The 19,485-nt window shown below is 47.0% G+C and overlaps 1 protein-coding gene across 1 annotated transcript in view; it reads left to right on the forward strand.

Annotated features, from left to right (window-relative positions):
- Window positions 1-19,485, forward strand: part of ttc39c (tetratricopeptide repeat domain 39C) — a 150,923-nt gene that overhangs the window by 106,862 nt on the left and 24,576 nt on the right. Inside the window, exons 9-10 of the mRNA XM_085992226.1 lie at window positions 13,215-13,324; window positions 18,164-18,287. Of these exons, the coding sequence (XP_085848352.1) occupies window positions 13,215-13,324; window positions 18,164-18,287 (234 nt within the window). The remainder of the gene's footprint in view (window positions 1-13,214; window positions 13,325-18,163; window positions 18,288-19,485) is intronic.

Genomic DNA, 19,485 nt, shown 5'->3' on the forward strand with positions numbered 1-19,485 from the left:
ACGACACCCAGCTCTACCTCATTACCACTTCTCTCGACTCCTCCATGGTATGTAAATTGTCAGACCGCTTGTCCGACATCCAGTTCTGGATAAGCAGAAATGGAAGTGTGTGTGGAAGGTGCTTCTTAAACACAGACTCCTAGCAAGGTAGGTAATCTTCCTTCTGCAGGGTGCATCTTCCATACATACAAACACCGCTAAAGTCTTAACAAAGTCGTGCAGGACTTGGAGATGGGGAAGTCTTTATGGGGAACAGACACTCCAGCTCCAGCTATTAATAGACATGCCAAATTGGCATAGGCTTGGCAGTAGTGGGCACATGATAAATGCCATGATGGATACTTGCTTCAGTGCTGCCCAAGAAGTAGCCATGGAGTGGGGAAAAAAGCATCTTTTAGGTAAATAATGCCTGCCAGTTTCCTAAATAATCACAATGCCAGTTTCCTAAATAATTACCAGTAGTGTAATCATCTTGAATGTCTCCTGGTGGGGATACTTGTTTTTTTTAATTCATTCATGGGATGTAGGCATCGCTGACGAGGCCAGCATTTATTGCCCACCCCTAATTGCCCTTGAGACGATGGTGAACCACCTTCTTGAACCGCTGCAGTCAGTGTGGTGAAGGTACTCCCACAGTGCTGTTGGGGAGTTTCAGGATTTTGACCCAGTGACGATGAAGGAACAACTATATATTTCCAGGTCAGGATGGTGTGTGACTTGGAGGTGATGGTGTTCCCATGCGTCTGCTGCCCTTGACCTTCTAGGTGGTAGAGATCGCAGGTTTGGGAGGTGCTGTGGAAGAAGCCTTGGCGAGTTGCTGCAGTGCATCTTGTAGATGGTGCACACTGCAGCCACGGTGCGCTGGTGGTGGAGGGAGTGAATGTTTAAGGTGATGGATGGGATGCCAATCAAGCGGACTGTTTTGTCCTGGATGGTGTCGAGCTTCTTGAGTGTTGGAGCTGCATTTATCCAGGCAAGTGGAGAGTATTCCATCACACTCTTGTACCTTGTAGATGGTGGAATGGTTTTGGGGAGTCAGGTGGTGAGACACTTGCCGCAGAATACCCAACCTTTGACTTGCTCTTGTGGTTACAGTATTTATGTGGCTGTTCCAATTAAGTTTCTGGTCAATGGGTGATCCCCAGGATGTTGATGGTGGGGGTTACCAGGATGGTAATGCCGTGGAATGTCAAGGGGCGGTGGTTAGACTCTCACTTGTTGGAGATGGTCATTGCCTGGCACTTGTGTTTAGAGCTTAGGGATCTGAAATAGGGCGGAGCCCTTCTAGATTCCTTTTAAGGATCATAAAATAGCATTAGTAAAATGGATCTTTTTCTTGACTAGGGTGAACCTATTTGATTGTCAACAGAAGATCGCTTCTTCAACCAGTACCTCCTTTAATAAACAGTGCTGTCTGAGCAGACTTTACAATTTGTGAAAACACGGGTGATGGATTGACAATGGAGGGGGATGACTTTGAAGGATCTCTTGGGACTTGTATATCTGACGTGATCCCCTCCCACTTTGTTACACAGTGTATCAAGTGACTTCTATTCCCATCCTCCCCAACCCCTTGTCTGACAAGCTGGTGAGTCAGGAAAAGTGCCAGTTCTGGACTTTTGTGGCAGGAGCTAGAGGTGTGGTGTGTCTACATTGCCCATTTGCAGAGGAGTGGAACTAATGGATAGCTCTTTCAAAGAGCCGGTACAGGCGCAATGGGCTGAATGGCGGCCTCCTGTGCTGTATCATTCTATGATTTGCACGTTGGGAGCAGCTGGCCTGTTTTCTACACACATTGCTTGAATAATTGGACTCCTTGCTGGCATTTCTAACTTTAAATTGGTTGGAAAGACACACTATTCTGCCAGTTATGGTCCTAATACAGCCTGTAGACAGAAGTCTGCCATTACATAATTAAGCTGGAAGAGCTTGAAGCTGCTGTTAATGTTTGTGATACTTAGGCAGCCGTTGACATTCAAGGGCAAATTTAGCAACTGAAGCTATAAACTATAAGTTGAACCAGCAAGTCGCAACCAGGCTAAATGACCCAAGTAAAATTGAATGTTCCAGTGTGTCGAAGAAATCGATGGCAATCTGTTTCTAAATTGAGGTAGTGTGCAAAATGTCTATCAAGGACAAAAATATAAATTTGCCAATCTAGTCAGAGGTTTTAATTAAAACTTAAAGCTGCTATGTCTTCTGATGAAAGAAGACTACCTAGTGAATCTGTTGACATGATTTCCTATTGCACCATGTTCTGTGCAAAGATTCTGGCCTAGAAATTCACTTTGGGCCCGCCAGCTGGCGTGCGCCCAAAAGTTAGCGCTGAGCGCGGAGCCAGTTGTGGCCGTCAGATATTCAGTTTTTGCGCCCCAAGTCGGAACCGGCCGCTATTCCAGGGTGTGCCCGCCCCCGCTTGGGGTGCTGAAACTGAATTTCTAGGCTGCGGTACTGCAGGCCTCCTCCTTTTCTTAAGGGGGAGGTGCCTGCAACGGGGAGATCGCCGCTGGATAGTGCCGGCAAATGAGCCCGGCACCACGGAGATGTGCCGGGTTCGCGGAAAGCAGCCGGCAATGCCGCGGGGGGGTGGGTGGAGGAGGCCAGGGAAGGAGGTGCGGGCAGGCAGCCGCCGAAAAAGCAGCCGGCCGCACCTCCACCTTAAAGCGCCCCACTAAGGCTACAGTACGGCCCCGTTTTCTGATCGCTGTTTGCGGCCACTGCGGAAGAGGCGGCCGCAACTAAATATGGGGGTCGGGGCGGAACCGGGGCACTGCGCACACCGATGACGTCATCGGTGCCGGCGCAGCGCTAACGGCTACCGCCGCCATTACCGCTGCGCTGAATATCAGCGCAAACTCCTCTATTGGCGCAGAAGCCCTCTTTGGGCGGTAACTGGCCGCAAAGCTGGCAGCGCCTTACTGAATTTCTAGGCCTCTACGTCCCCATGAATACAGACGCTTGGATTTATGAACGGGAGGCATGGGATCTAATTCCTGTATAGCTACTACAGAGAAACCCATAGCTGGGAATGAGTAGAGTGCTTTAATAGTTGTGTGGTAAATGCAATCTATTTTTGTTGTATACTTACAATGATCTCCCCATAACCGCTATATGTAAATACAAAAGGAGAGCGGGGTGGAGGGGAAAGCATCCCCACAGAAGGCCTTTTGAGAAACCTGGAGAGACTGCTCAATTCCTGGCTGATGTCTATCCAAAACTATCACCTCCAAAAACCAATACAATAGCAACATACTGCGGATGCTGGAAATCCGAAATAACAACAGAAAACGCTGGAAAAACTCAGCAGGTCAAGCAACATCCATGGAGAGAGAATCAGAGTCAACGTTTCAGGTCGAAGACCCTTCGTTGGAAATGGAAAGCAAGTTTAAGGACTGGGAAAAGGGGGGAGGGGATGAAAGAACAAAAGGGAAGGTCAGTGATAGGATAGAAAGCAGAAGAGATTAAGAGACATTGAGAGACATTAAGAGATATTCAAGGCGAGGGGAGGTGGTAATGGGGCAGGTTAAGGAACAAAGGATGGCTCTAGATGAAGTGTGGATTGCGCTGGCAGCTGTCCTTCACTCTGCCAGCACAATCCACACTTCATCTAGAGCCATCCTTTGTTAACCTGCCCCATCACCACCTCCTCTGGCCTTGAATATCTCTCAATGTCTCTCAATCTCTCCTGCTTTCTATCCTATCACTGACCTTCCCTTTTGTTCTTTCATCCCCTCCCCCCTTTTCCCAGCCCCTAAACTTGCTTTCCATTTCCGACGAAGGGTCTGCGACCTGAAAGGTTGACTCTGTTTCTCTCTCCACGGATGCTGCCCTGGCCTGCTGAGTTTTTCCAGCGTTTTCTGTTATTTCGGACCTCCAAAAACCACCTTGGCATCAAACGTCTTTGGCTTCTGACCCTGTGTTGGATCTGGCAGATGCAGTGCGACAATCTCCTCTTCCTGATCTTGTTCCAGCTTCAGATCTCAAATATCCATTTGTGGGGAGCAGGAGTTGGTTAGAGAATTTTATAGGAGCCACTAACAAAGCAGCCATGAGAAGACCTTGTTTAATGATTGGGTTGGTTAACTTGGCCACAACCAGATGGACTAGACACGTGTATTTAATTTTCAACAATCCCGGCAGTTCCGAGGGGCTGCTTTTTCTTTCACCTAGGAATGGAAACTTGATGGAACTCGACATTGGCTATGAACTTAATTTGCTTCCAAGCCAGCTGAATTTTGAGAATTCACGTTTTTCTCTGGAAAAGGGTTTAATTTTGTGGCAGGATTACCTTCTGGCAAAGGGGAGACTACCGCACTACTCTTGCGACCAAAATCAGGTTTCTGATTGATACAAACTCCTCTAATTAACGTTGATATCAGTGGATGAAAACCCATGTTTGGATATCCCGGATGCAAGGGGATGGGGGGGAGGGGGGAGTGGATCCAAGACCAACCTGATTGGGGAGGAAAGATATGTTGGATGTCTTGGACTGTTACTTTAGATAGAATCAAAACATTTCTCCAGTTGAATGAGTATTCTGAATGTGGATCCTGGTACCCTGGTTGTATGGAAACCGGGCAGTCATCAACTTTTGTTTCAGCTCAAGTACAAGTCTGCATGGAAGCTAGTCAGTCTTGCCTTAATTCTGGAAATTAATTTTTGTATGCATTTTGTCAGTTTCCCCTGATCTTAAGAGGGATCTGTAGAGGGATTGAAGTAATTTGCATAACTACCTATTTGCTTCACAAACTGTTTCTTGGACACCCCGACCTTCAGCAGTGCCTGCCTGATTCCGCTACCCTCCAGGAGGCTTCTGATTGGTTGAATCTAGATCTAGATCCAGTAAGCTTCTGATTGACTGCCCAGCTGCCAAAAAGGGATAGTTAGACCAAGACCTACCTCTATATGTAGTTGATAGTTTACTGGCTTAATGTAAGTCATCTAAACTGTATTTAACCGAACATCTTAGTCCTCTCTCCTGTGGTGTATCTTCCATCCTAGAATAGTTACATCATCTTTTCAACATGCAACTGAAATCCAGCTCTTTGCGTTTAATTTACCCCAGTTGTGATCTTCCGTGAGTCCCCTGCATGGGGTTCATTCGGAGGCAAGCATTTAGTACATTGCTTCATAAAGTTAAATCTTGACTAGCCACTTTTACCTAGAATTATGTAGAAGTTACAGCACAGAAACAGACCATTTGGTCCAACATATGCGCCTCCTCCAGCCTTCCTCATCTCACACTAACAGCATGTCCTTCTATTCCTTTATCCCTCATGCACTTGCCCTTAAATGCATCTGTGCTATTCGCCTCAACCACTCCATGTGGTAGCGAGTCCCACATTCTAACCACTCTTTAATTCCAAATTGGAATTTCCATGCGGTTGTACACAAATTGAAGCTTTCATGCCTCTTGTCATGTATGATCTTAAGCATCTGTCATTTAAGATGTCAGTCTTGGTGTCTCTGGTTTCAACTCATCAGATTAATAAGTTCCAGGCACCAGTCGTCTCGGCTCTACTTAATCTGGCATTCTGGTTGCTTCTGAGGGCGCCTCCCAAGTTTCCGCCCAAAGATTGCTTCCCATTTCCTTTGAGGCAAGAAATTGTCACCCCGCCCCCTCATTCTGTCCAACTCATAAATCTGAACTAAGATGCTTGTAGGGCCATAGTCGTTTAATACTAATTCTACCAAGTCCTGCTATCAAACATTGTTTACATTTTGTCCCTAGATCCTAGAAAGACCAGGTTCTAAACACTTCCAAAATGGGCAGTGGAGTACGTTCTTTGCTGCAATGACACCTCCAGAAGACCAAGTGGATCCATAGAGGTTGCTTTACCTGTTCCACAGCAGCTACTTGTGACATAGAATAGAATCATACAGCTCAGGAGGAGGCCATTCAGCCCACCGTGCCTGTGCCGGCGCTCTGAAAGAGCTACCAATTTGTTCCACTCCCCTGCCCTTTCCCCACAGCCCTATAAATTTTTCCTTTCCAATTCCCCTTTTGAAAGTTACTATTGAATCTGCTTCCATCGCCCTTTCAGGCAGTGCATTCCAGATCAACAGTAAACAACATTTTCCTCATCTTCACACCCCCTGGCCTGCCTACCCCCGGCTTTTTTGCCAAGTACCTTAAATTTGTATCCTTTGCTTATCGACCCTCTTGCCAGTGGCGACGGTTTCTCCCAGAAACTATCAAAACATCTGCGAACCGGTTACATAGAGCAATCGAGATACCATTCCGGAGACCTTGTGGAGTGTTCATTTTAAAAAATAATTCTTCTTTGAACCTTAGTGTTGGCCAACGCACATTGTCACCTCTATGCATAGGCAGGCTTTTATACTATGAAAAAGACTGAATTCCACAAATCGCTGTCACCTGACATCAAAAATATTTTAGAATCATAGACGTTTACGGCACAGGAGGAGGCCATTCAGCCCATCGTGTCTGTGCCGGCCGAAAAGAGCTATCCAGCCTAATCCCACTTTCCAGCTCTTGGTCCGTAGCCTTGTAGAGGGTTTCTGCCTCTACCACCCTTTCAGGCAGTGAGTTCCAGACCCCCTCACCCTCTGAATGAAAAAATTTCTCCTCAACTCCTCTAATCCTTCTACCAGTTACTTTTAAATCTCTGTCCCCTGGTTATTGACCTCTCTGCTAAGGGAAATAGGTCCTTCCTATCCACTCCATCTAAGCCCCTCATAATTTTATACACCTCAATTAAGTCTCCCCTCAGCCTCCTCTGTTCCAAAGGAAACAACCCCAGCCCATCCAACCTTTTCTCGTAGCTAAAATTCTCCAGTCCTGGTGACATCCTCATAAATCTCCTCTGCACCCTCTCTAGTGCAATCACATCTTTCCTGTAATGTGGTGACCAGAACTGCACGCAGTATTCTAGCTGTGGCCTAACTAGTGTTTTATACAGTGATACGCTTATCAATTAATCCATAAAAAGCGATGAATTATGATAGTAATGAAAAGGTTTTTATTAACTAAAGAACAGAGCATGCCTCTCGTGGATGACTGGTTCCAAGAAGGAAGTGGGTAGCCGAGCAGCCACCTTTATACCAGGTCATGTAGGCGGAGCCATGGGTGGAGCCAGCTGAGGCATGCATTGGTACACAGTGTGTAGCAAGAGGTAACAATGTGTAATAACGATAACAGTAGTGAACAACAGTGAACAACAATGAAAACGATAACAGTGGTTTACCACATTCACCCCTTGTTTAAAATTGAGTCCGGCGGGGTGAAGTGTACTAAAAGTTCGTGTAGGTAAGTCTATCAGGAGGCCTTGTATGCCGTCCTGATCGTCGTAGCGGCGGCGGCGGTGGTGCAGTATCCAACGTCGAATCTGGTGTCTGAGTGGTCAACGAAGGGTCCTGGGGCTCCGGCATGCCGTCTACAGGGGTTGGGTTGTGAGTAGTGGTGGAGAATAACGGAGGTGATTCAGGGGCGCCCGAGGGTGCGAGGTCTCGTATGGAGACCGTGTCCTCCCGCCCGTCTGGGTATGCCACGTAGGCATACTGGGGGTTGGCGTGTAGGAGGTTCACCCTCTCGACCAGGGGGTCCGTTTTATGGGTCCTCACGTGCCGCCGCAGTAGGACGGGCCCAGGAGAAGTCAGCCATGTCGGTAGCGAGGTTCCCGATGTGGACTTTGATATACCTATCAATTCATTCCATGAAAAGCGACGAGTTAAGATTGTAACTATAGGTTTTTATTGGCTAAATAACAGAGCCCACCCTCGTGGGCGATCGGTTCCAACAAGGGAGAATACTAGCCAAGCGGTCACCTTTATACCTGGGCAAGCAGGCGGAGCCATGGGCGGAGTCAGCTGAGGTAAGCCCAGGTATAGCAGTGTGCGTGGCAAGAGGTAACCTTGTGTAGCGATAACAACAGTGTAAACAGTGATAACAACAGTGTAACAATAGTGAACGGTTGTGAACGGTAACAGTGGTTTACCACAGACTTCCTGGGGAAAACGAACATTTGCTCATGAGGGGTGGCATTAGTGGCAGTACAAAGCAGTGACCGGATGGAGTGGAGCGCCGCAGGGAGGACCTCCTGCCAGCGAGAGGTCGGAAGGCCCTTAGATTTTAAGGCTAAGAGGACGGCCTTCCAAACCGTCGCGTTCTCTCTTTCCACCTGGCCGTTCCCCCGGGGGTTGTAGCTGGTGGTCCTGCTCGTAGCAATACCTCTCGCGAGCAGGTACTGACGAAGTTCGTCGCTCATGAAAGATGAGCCCCGGTCGCTATGTATATAGCCGGGGAACCCGAACAAGGCGAAGAGGTCATTCAGACATTTGATGACCGTGGTACTGGTCATGTCTGGGCAAGGGATGGCAAAAGGGAAACGGGAGTACTCATCAACTATGTTGAGGAAGTACACGTTGCGGTCAGAGGAAGGGAGGGGCCCCTTAAAGTCGATGCTCAAGCGCTCGAAGGGGCGAGTGGCCTTGATCAGGCGTGCTCTGTCTGGCCTATAAAAATGCGGTTTGCATTCGGCACAGATTTGGCAGTTCCTGGTCATAGTCCTGACCTCCTCGATGGAGTAGGGCAGGTTGCGGGCCTTAATGAAGTGGCAGAATCTGGTGACCCCGGGGTGGCAGAGGTCATTGTGGAGGGTCCGCAGTCTTATCAACTTGCGCGTTGGCGCATGTACCTCGTGATAGAGCATCTGGGGGCTCATTGAGTTTCCCGGGCCGGTACAAGATATCGTACTTGTAGGTGGAGAGTTCAATTCTCCACCTCAAGATCTTGTCGTTCTTGATTTTGCCCCTCTGCTTATTATTGAACATAAAAGCAACTGAACGCTGGTCAGTGAGAAGGGTAAATCGTTTTCTGGCCAGGTAATGCCTCCAGTGTCGCACCGCTTCCACAATAGCCTGGGCCTCCTTTTCGACAGAGGAGTGTCGAATCTCGGGGCCCTGGAGGGTCCTTGAGAAAAAGGCCACGGGTCTCCCCGCCTGGTTAAGGGTTGCAGCTAGGGCGAAGTCGGATGCATCGCTCTCCACTTGGAAAGGGATGGACTCATCCACTGCATGCATTGTGGCCTTCGCAATAAGGCTGCACACGCCTCTGATGTCAGGGGGAAGGAGGTGGACTTGATGAGGGGTCTGGCTTTGTCCGCATAGTTGGGCACGCACTGAGCATAGTAAGAGAAAAACCCCAGGCATCTCTTCAGTGCTTTTTGGCAGTGGGGGAGGGGGAGCTCCATAAGGGGGCGCATTCTGTCGGGGTCGGGGCCGATGACTCCGTTCTCCACTACGCAGCCGAGAATTGCAAGGCGCGTGGTGCGAAACATACATTTCTCCTTATTGTATGTTAAATTCAGCCGCTGGGCCGTACGGAGGAATTTCTCTAGATTAACGTCATGGTCCTGCTGGTCGTGGCCGCAGATGGTGACGTTATCCAGATAGGGAAAGGTGGCCTGCAGCGCGTTCTGGTCAACCATCCGGTCCATCTCCCTTTGGAAGACCGAAACCCCGTTGGTGACACCGAAGGGAACCCTAAGGAAGTGGTAGAGGCGGCCGTTTGCCTCGAAGGCAGTATACTGGTGGTCCTCAGGGCGGATAGGGAGTTGGTGGTATGCTGACTTAAGGTCAATGGTGGAGAATACCCTGTATTGCGCAATCTGATTGACCATATCAGATATGCGGGGAAGGGGGTACGCGTCCAGCTGAGTGTACCGGCTTATGGTTTGGCTGTAGTCAATGACCAGGCGGTTTTTATTGCCGGTCTTAACGACTACAACCTGGGCTCGCCAGGGGCTGGTGCTCCCTTCGATAATGCCCTCTTTCAGGAGCCGCTCCACCTCCGAGCTAATAAAAACTCTGTCCCCGGCGCTGTACCGCCTGCTCTTGGTAGCGATGGGTTTACAGTCGCGGGTGAGGTTAGTGAACAAGGGAGGGGGGGAGACTTTGAGTGTGGAAAGACTGCAAATGGTGCGCGGCGGGCGATTTAAAAGCTGTTGGTTGCAGACTGTGAGTGGGGGGAGGGGTCCACCGTATGCCAATGTGACACTTTTAAGGTGGCACTGAAAATCCAACCCTAGCAGAACGGCAGCGCAAAGACGGGGCAGGACAAGAAGTTTAAAATTTTTATATTCTGTGCCCCTAACCGAAAGGGTCACCACACAGTAGCCGCCGACGTCCGTTGAATGGGACTTGGACGCCATAGAAATCCGATGGCGCGTTGGCAGGACCGTGAGGGAGTGGCTACGCACCGTGTCGGGGTGAATAAAACTCTCCGTGCTCCCGCTGTCAAACAGGCAGGTAGTGGCGCGGCCGTTTACCGTAATGTCCATCATGGACCTGGACAGATGATGAGGGAGAGCTTGATCCAGCGTAACGGAGGCCAGTGTATGGCTGAGTGAGCCGATGTGGTCGTCAGACGAGACGGTGGTCGAGTCCGGAGACAAAATGGCGGTTGAGTGCGGCGGACAAAATGGCGGCGGCCATGATTCCGATCCCCACGCGGCCGGCGGTGCACAAAATGGCGGATAAGATGGCTGCCCCCACGGTTCACACGCGGCGCTGCTGGCGTTCGCGGGTTTCCCTCTGCAGGCGTTGGCGTAATGGCCTTTCTTCCCGCAGCCAGAGCAGGTAGCGGTCTTCGCCGGGCAGCGCGCTCTAGGGTGTTTTAACTGGCCACAGAAATAGCATTTTTGGGCCTGGTTACGGGACATCGCTGCAGCAGTTGGTACCGGGGGCGGCGGTCCCAGTTGATTTCGGGACATCGCTGCAGTAGTTGGTACCGGGGGCGGCGGTCCCATGTCCCAAGGTCGCGATGACCATGGCGCGGCACCATTACGTGAGTATGCTTCGAGGTTTCGGTGGGCCGCATCTAATGAGAGTGCGAGGGCTACGGCCGTCTTCAGGTCGAGCTCCTTGCTTTCGAGCAGTCTCTGCCGGGAGTAGTCGGACTGGAGGCCCTTAACGAAGGCATCACAGATAAGTCCCTCCGCGTGCGCCGCAGCCGATACCGCCTTACAGTCGCAGTCCCTGCAGAGTGTCTGTAACGCCCGTAAAAATGCCTCTACCGATTCCCCCGGTTGCTGCCTGCGGGATCCTAGGAGGTGTCTGGCGTAAATCGTATTCACTGGGCGCGTGTATTGCCCTTTTAGCAGGTCGAGAGCCGCCGTGTACGTAGTAGCGTCCCGGATGAGAGTATATACTTGAGGGCTCACCTGGGCGGTCAGAACTTTTAATTTGTTCTCCTCTGATATCACGGCAGAGGCTTCTAGGAAGGATTCGAAACAGCTCAGCCAGTGTTCGAAATTGGTAGCTGAACCCGCCGCTTGAGGGTCGAGGTCCAGGCATGCTGGTCTGAGGGCTCGCAGCAACGCCTGCTGTTGTTGCTGTTGCTGCTGCTCAGGTCCCGACATTTTAATTTAGTTAATAAAATTGATACGCTTATCAATTAATCCATAAAAAGCGATGAATTATGATAGTAATGAAAAGGTTTTTATTAACTAAAGAACAGAGCATGCCTCTCGTGGATGACTGGTTCCAAGAAGGAAGTGGGTAGCCGAGCAGCCACCTTTATACCAGGTCATGTAGGCGGAGCCATGGGTGGAGCCAGCTGAGGCATGCATTGGTACACAGTGTGTAGCAAGAGGTAACAATGTGTAATAACGATAACAGTAGTGAACAACAATGAAAACGATAACAGTGGTTTACCACATACAGTTGAAGCATAGCCCCCCTTTTAAGGAGATGTTTATTTTTCCTGCACTTCCCCATCCCCCCCCCCCGCCTCACGGATTCCCAAGGATGTGATCCAAGCATCCTTCTTGGTGCCCTCTTTCTTCCCCCACCCCCACACAAAAGAAACCAGAGGTTATTTTCTTGTTTGGCTAAAGACAACTAATTTAGAAACTGTGGTCAGATACACTGATGAGCAGAAAAAGCAAAAGGAGGATGGCGACTTGCAGCACTGTCTATCTGTGAATAGAAGTTAGCGATTTATTATGTGTTTATTTGGTTGCCTCCCTGCCATGTCTGAATAACTTGTGGCAGCTATCCTTACCCTGATTATCCTTTACAGAGTTTAAAAACACAAAGGGCTAGAAATTGGGCTCCTTAGCTCCTCCAGTTATCGCCTCCGGGGGGCGATAACTATGTACTACCCGGGCATGGCGAGATGAACGACTCCTGCTAACTTGGCCAGGAGGTTTGCGGCGGTGGTAACACTCTGCGCCACGATGTCCTGCGCCTGGAGATCGTGACGTCATTGCCGCGCGTAGCGCCCCAGACCCGAAATTCGGTTCTGCCCCCTGCAGCATCGTCTGGCGAAAACACCGACGGCTGCAGGAGGCGTTATTCGGGAGGCCGTGCGCTTCGGGGGCAGAAGTTAAAGGGGAGGTTGCCGAGGTACGTAGCAAAATTTCTGACTTTTTTTTCAATTCTCCTGGGCCACGATCGATCAGCCTGGCACTCTGCTGGAGTGCATGGGGCTGATCAGGCTGGATCGAGGCTGCCGTCGGGGACCAGCTAACTGGTCCCAATGCAGAGCCTGCAGTGATGGCTCTTTCCTTTAAGGGAGGGAAGGAGTCTCTGATTGCGGCAGCGCTGTACGGGACATTGTGCAGCGCTGCACCTCTGCCGCCCCGCCTGCGTCCTTTAACGCAGGAAGTGGAGCACTTGATTTCGCGTTCCACTTCCTTCCTGGAGCGCAAAACACCAAATTTAGGAAAAAGCATTAGCGCCTGGCACTTACGTTTCCCAGCTTTCAAAAGTTACCGCCCCCAAACGGGGTGAGACCGAATTTCTAGCCCAAAATGTCTTCAATTGGATTGTTTAATTAGGGGAGTCGATGTGTTGAATCTTTTAAAACTTGGGGAGATGAGACTTTCCGATCGGTAGACCCGGATTTGAACTCTGGAACCGGGGCAAAAGTGTGATATGCCACCTGATTCAAAGTGTGTTTTTTCAAATTAAAAACATTTCTAATAGAGTCCCGCCAATTGTGTCAGAGGATCCTGATACTGTATATCATTACTGAGTGAGAAGCAGCATTAACATTTCCATAAACCTAATTTACTGTGCACTAAACATTAATGTAAGTTATTTAGGGTATGTTTTCATAACTTATGACCGACTTTACACTTCTGTTTCATTTTTGCTTTGTTTGCTGTACTGCTGTGTAATGAATTTTTGAGCTAATAGTTACAAAAGTCTTGTTTTATGTATCATACGTTTTTTTATTTTTACTAAAGCATGCCAGGGAGCAACAGGTGAGATTGACAAATCACAAGAAGTATTTATAGAAGTCCAGAAGCTTTTCAGAAGAAAGAATAATCAAATTGAGCAATTTTCCTTCCGAAAGGTAGGTTGGCACAGTACAATCATCTTTTATTTGGCAAATTGTTAGAGATGAATAAATGTAAAACCTAAAGGGCAATTGGTAATTTAAACTTCTGTAAAATACTCAAATGAAAATGTGAAATGAATATGCAATTTGTACAAGCGACACTACCCTGCAGCAACAACAACAACTTGCATTTATACAGCACCTTTAACGCAATAAAATGTCCCACAGCAGTTCACAGAAGTGTTAACAAAAAAAAAAAAAAATTTGACACCGAGCCATTATGAGGAGATATTAGGGCAGATGACAAAAAGCTTGGTCAAAGAGGTAGGTTTTAAGGAGCGTCTTAAAGTGGAAAGAAAAGTGTCGAGGCAGAGTGATTTATATTTTGAACAGTCACCAGTGTGCCACATGGGCAGAAATTGCACAAACTCTGTTCCTGCATCTCAATTTTGATAAAAGGCAAGGGAGGAAAGAAAACAACAATGAAACGCTTAGACAAATCCAGCCAATCTTTTCTTAAAATAAGCCTCCAAAATCAATGAAAACTAATTCAAAATAGGGGAAAGAATTGAATAGTGCCACGCGATGTCTACTTTAATGTTTAATGTCTACTTCATGAGGCAGAATGGGGCCGAGGTTCAAGTCTCATCCAAAAGAAGGCACCTCTGAAAATGCAGTGCTTTCTGCGTCCACCCTAAATAATATAAGTTCAAATCTGTCGTTGGGGGCTTAAATTTACAACCTTCTGACTCCGCTGAGAATGGTACGAACTGAGCCGTGAAAATGTGTTTTTTCAACTCCCTCCATGGCCTCGCCCCCCTCCCTGTCTCTGTAACCTCCTCCAGCCCTACAAGCCTTTGAGATCTCTGCACTCCTCCAATCCTGGCCTCTTGCGCGTCCTTGATTTTAATCACTCCACCATTGGCGGCCGCGCCTTCAGCTGCCTGGGCCCTAAGATCTGCAATTCCCTCCCTAAACCTTTCCGCCTCTCTTTCTCTCCTCCTTTAAGACACTCCTTAAAACCTACCTCTTTGACCAAGCTTTTTGTTATCTGTTCTGATATCCCTCTGTGGCTCGGTGTCAAAAATATTTTTATTGATATCACTCTTGTGAAACTCGGATGTTTTGCTATGTTAAATACGCTCTCTCAATGTAAATTGGTGTTGAAAAGGGAATATTTGGAACTCACAAGCTGGTGAATTTGATTTGGTAATAAGTTTGATTTCTGCTTTGAAATTCCAGTTGTAAAATTGAGATGCACGCATTTACTTTTAAATATTTCTAAATTATTTGCAATCATTAAATTTCACACTTTAACTTTTGTGACTCATTTTCTTTAAAACTTTCCCTTTTGTATGTACCATTGAAGTAAAATGATCTAACTGGGTCAATGTTGCAGCAAAATTGTATTATAAACGGTTTTTAAAATTGTCCTGTAAATTATAATCTTAAAAAATAGATGCTTTTAATTCACAGCATCCCCTCCCATACTGCAGGAGTAACCTTGGGCAATTGATACCTGCTGTGTGTTGCTGACATTTTCATTCAGATTTTCACCATTTGTAGCTTTTTCATTAACTGAATTGTCAGAGATGGATTGTGTGACGTAATAAAACTCACTACACACTTGGTTCGAGTATAAAGCAAGGCTTTAATCAACTTGTTTCAGAACATGGAAGTCTAGTTGTACTTCACTAGTTCCTTGTCTTACAAAATGTCCCTGGCAAGCTGGGGCCAACGCCCAAGTATTTATACTCCTTGGACGGCGCCACCAGCTGGCCGTCCAGCGTTATTTCATAAGTAATTTCTTGATGAGATTTATAACATTGTGTATACATTTATTTACTTCATAGGCATTTAATAACTGCTACATTAAACAGTAGACTGTCTCTTCCTTGAAATTTTTTTTGTTACATCTACTGGTTCCAAGTTCACTGTGGGCAGCAACATTTATGTGGTATGGCAGTGTGTAATGAGCAGCCTGACCAGCTTCGAATCAAGACAGCACAGAAGCAGGCCGTTCGGCCCATCGTGCCTGTGCCGACTCTTTGAAAGAGCTCTCCAATGAGTCCCACCCTCCCTGCTCTTTCCCCATAGCCCTGCAAATTTTTCCCCTTCAGGTATTAATGCAATTCCCTTTTGAAAGTTACTGTTGAATCTGCTTCCACTGCCCTTTCAGGCAGTGCATTCCAGATCATCATAACTCACTGTGTAAAAAATAAAAACTCTCCTCATCTCTCCCTCTGGTTCTTTTGCCAAGTATCTTCAATCTGTGTCCTCTGGTTACCGACCCTCCTGCCAGTGGAAACAGTTTCTCTTTATTTACCCTTATCAAAAACCCTTCATGATTCTGACCGCATTGGTATACAATAATGGGCCGGATTTTCCGATCGGAGGCTTCCTATGGGCAGATGCCGCCGATCGGAAAAAATCTACGCACTTACCTGCTGGCTCCGTAGGTCCCGAGACTTGCGATCCTGGGCCTCTCCACTGCGAAATGCGCAGAGGCCCAGGTATCCCAGGGGCGCATGCGGTTCGCAAGCGTCCCTGGGATCACTTGGGCCAGGCGAACCAATCAAAGAAGGCAATCCCCCTTCACACTTTTGACAGGTCTCTGTGCGTAGATCTGTCAAAAGTATGAATGGGGATCACTTTAAAACAGTTAAACGTTAAATAATTTTTTTTTTAAATCATGTATTTAAAATTAGTTAAAATTACATAAAATTTAATTTTTGTTTAAAATATTTAATTTATTGAAAAAATATTTTTTTACGGGGCTAAAAATAAACTTTAAAAAAAAAAGTATTTTAAAATTATAAATGAGTAGGGGGGAACGCTTATGCTGATGAAAGCAAGCCTTGCGCCTGCTTTTACCAGGCGTAAGATTTTCAGAGGGCGGAAGTTGTGCGGGACCTGCAATGACGATAGCAATTTTTATGTACATAAAAGAAAACGATGTGTTGTACCGATACTTGTATAGATCTGCAAAATACAGCTGATGCTGGAAACAGGGTTAACGTTTTAGGTCGATAACCTTTCATCAGTTCTGCTGAGTGTTTTCTGTTTTTCTTTCTATAGCCCAGGATTGCCAAGGTTAATGATCGATGGGTCGGTAACCAGAGGTCATACATTTAAAATAATAATTGTCAAAAGAACTGGCAAAATGTCTTCACACAGAGGGTTGTTAAGATCTGGAACGCACTACCTGAAAGGGCGGTGGAAGCAGATTCCATCGGAACTTTCAAAAGGCAAATGGACATGTACTTGAAGAGAACTAATTTGCAGGGTTATAGGGTAAAGGTTGGGGTGTGGGACTAAATTGGACAGCTTTCGAAGAGGTGAATTCTATGATTCTTCCAGTTCTGGCGAAGTCAACATGGATTTACAAAAGGTAAATCGTGCTTGACTAATCTACTGGAATTTTTTGAGGATGTAACTGGTAGAATAGATAAGGGAGAACCAGTGGATGTGGTGTATTTGGACTTTCAGAAGGCTTTCGATAAGGTCCCGCATAAGAGATTAGCGTGTAAAGTTAAAGCACATGGGATTGGGGGCAAGGTACTGACTTGGATAGAGAACTGGCTGGCAAAGAGTTGGAATAAACGGGTCTTTTTCCGAGTGGCAGACAGTGACTAGTGGGGTACCGCAGGGATCGGTGCTAGGACCCCAGCTATTCACAATATATATAAATGATCTAGACGAGGGAACTAGATGTAATATCTCCAAGTTTGCAGATGACACAAAGCTGGGTGGGCGTGTGTGCTATGAGGAGCATGCCGAGAAACTCCAGTATGATTTGGACAGGTTGGGTGATATGGCAGATGCAGTATAATGTGGATAAATGCGAGGTTATCCACTTTGGTGGCAAAAACAGGAAGGCAGATTATTATCTGAACAGCAATAGATTGGGAGAAGGGGAAGTGCAACAAGATCTGGGTGTCCTTGTGCACCAGTCGCTGAAGGTAAGCATGCAGGTGCAGCAGGTGGTTAAGAAGGCAAATGGTATTTTGGCCTTTGTAGCGAGAGGATTCGCGTGCAGGAACAAGGATGTCTTGCTGCAGTTGTACAGGGCCTTGGTGAGACCACACCTTGAGCATTGTGTGCAGTTTTGGTTGCCTTACCTGAGGAAGGATGTTCTTGCCATGGAGGGAGTGCAGCGAAGATTCACCAGACTGATACCTGGGATGGCAGGAATGACATATGAGGAGAGATTGGGTCGATTGGGCTTATACTCGCTGGAGTTTAGAAGAATGAGAGGGGATCTCATTGAAACTTATAAAATTCTAACAGGACTAGACAGAGTAGATGCAGGAAGGATGTTCCCGATGGTGGGGGAGTCCAGAACCAGGGGTCACAGTCTAAAGATAAGGGGTAAGCCATTTAGGGCAGAGATGAAGAGGAATTCCTTCACCCAGAGAGTGGTGAACCTGTGGAATTCTCTACCACAGAAGGCAGTTGAGGCCAATTCATTAAATATATTCAAGAAGGAGTTAGATATATTTCTTAAGGCTAAAGGGATCAAGGGATATGGGGAGAAGGGAGGGACTGGGTACTGAATTTGGATGATCAGCCATGATCTCATTGAATAGCGGAGTAGGCTCGAGGGGCCGAATGGCCTACTCCTGCTCCTATCTTCTATGTTTCTATGTTCCTGCTCATATCTTCTATGTTTCTATGAAAGGTCATCAACCTGAAACGTTAACTCTGTTTCTCTCTCCACAGATGCTGTCTGACCTGCTGAGAATTTCCAGCATTTTCTGTTTTTTTACTTGTGTAGATCTGTTGCCTTTGCAAATATGGAGAAACAAGATTAACTTTTTTTTTTTGACGTGACGTTTGTTAACTTCTGTGCAGGCTGAACGGTTTCAGAAAGAGAAGCCCACCAAAGATTTGTGTGTGCTCGCTGCCATTGAAGTGCTGTATTTGTGGAAAGCGCTTGCCAATTGTTCCCCTTCGAACCTACAAAGAATGAATCAAGGTAGCCTATTGCTTCCACAAGGTTTCATTGCCTATTACAACAACAACTTGTATTTATATTACACAGAATGTACCTCACAGAAACAGGCCATTCGGCCCAACTGATCCGTGCCGGTGTTTATGTTCCACACAAGCCTCCTCCCACCCTACTTCATCTGGGATGAGGGGGTTGTCCTATGATGAGAGATTGAGTAGAATGGGCCTATACTCTCTCGGAGTTTAGAAGAATGAGAAGTGATCTCATTGAAACATATTAAGATTCTGAGGGGAATTGACAGGGTAGATGCTGAGAGGCTGTTTCACCTGGCTAGAGAGTCTAGAACGAGGGGGCATAGTCTCAGGCTAAGGGTGCGGCCTTTTTAAGACTGAACTGAGGAGGAATATCTTCACTGAGGGTTGTGAATCGTTGGAATATTCTACCCCAGAGGGCTGTGAATGCTCAGTCGTTGAGTATATTCAAGGCTGAGAGATTTTTGGACTCTAGGGGAATCAAGGGATATGGGGATCGGGCGTGGAAGTGGAGTTGAGGTCGAAGATCAGCCATGATCTTATTGAATGGCAGAGCAGGCTCGAGGGGCCGTATGACCGACTCCTGCTCCTATTTCTTATGTTCATCTTATCCTATCATCATATCCTTCTATTGCTTTCTGCCTCATGTACTTGCCTAGCTTCCCCTGAAATGCATCTATGCTAATCACCTCAACCACTCCATGTGGTAGCGCGTTCATATTCTCACCACTCTGAGCCTCTCCACATAACTGAAGTCCCTCATCCCTGGTGCCATTCTAGTAAATCTTTCCTGAATAAGAGCCAAGTTTTTGCACTATCCAAAGTCTGTTGTACAAAAGTGCTTGGGTATCATGACTTGTGGTTGGTGAATCATTCTTCTCATTGTTGCAAGTGAACTGAGATTTTTCACGATAAAATTAACTCAGTAGTGCAAAGTTACCAGTACAGCAGGTTATAGTTTTTTCACAGAGAAAAAGTAAAAGTACTTTTTATACAGTATCAGAGACTGCAGTTCACATAGATAATGTGTTGGAAAAATCTATATGGCGGCTGACTAAATGGACCTCTGCTCCTTTGCTAAATCCCCATTGACTCATAACTGGATTGTTTCTTACCCACTACCAAAAAGGGGACAATAAAAATCTAGTTGTCATTGGAATTATGACTACTCTCTAGAGCCTTCTGTACAG

Source organism: Somniosus microcephalus, chromosome 7, assembly GCF_052327205.1.
Source record: "Somniosus microcephalus isolate GS21.2 chromosome 7, FLI_Smic_1.0, whole genome shotgun sequence".
In the NCBI taxonomy this organism is placed as follows: domain Eukaryota; kingdom Metazoa; phylum Chordata; class Chondrichthyes; order Squaliformes; family Somniosidae; genus Somniosus; species Somniosus microcephalus.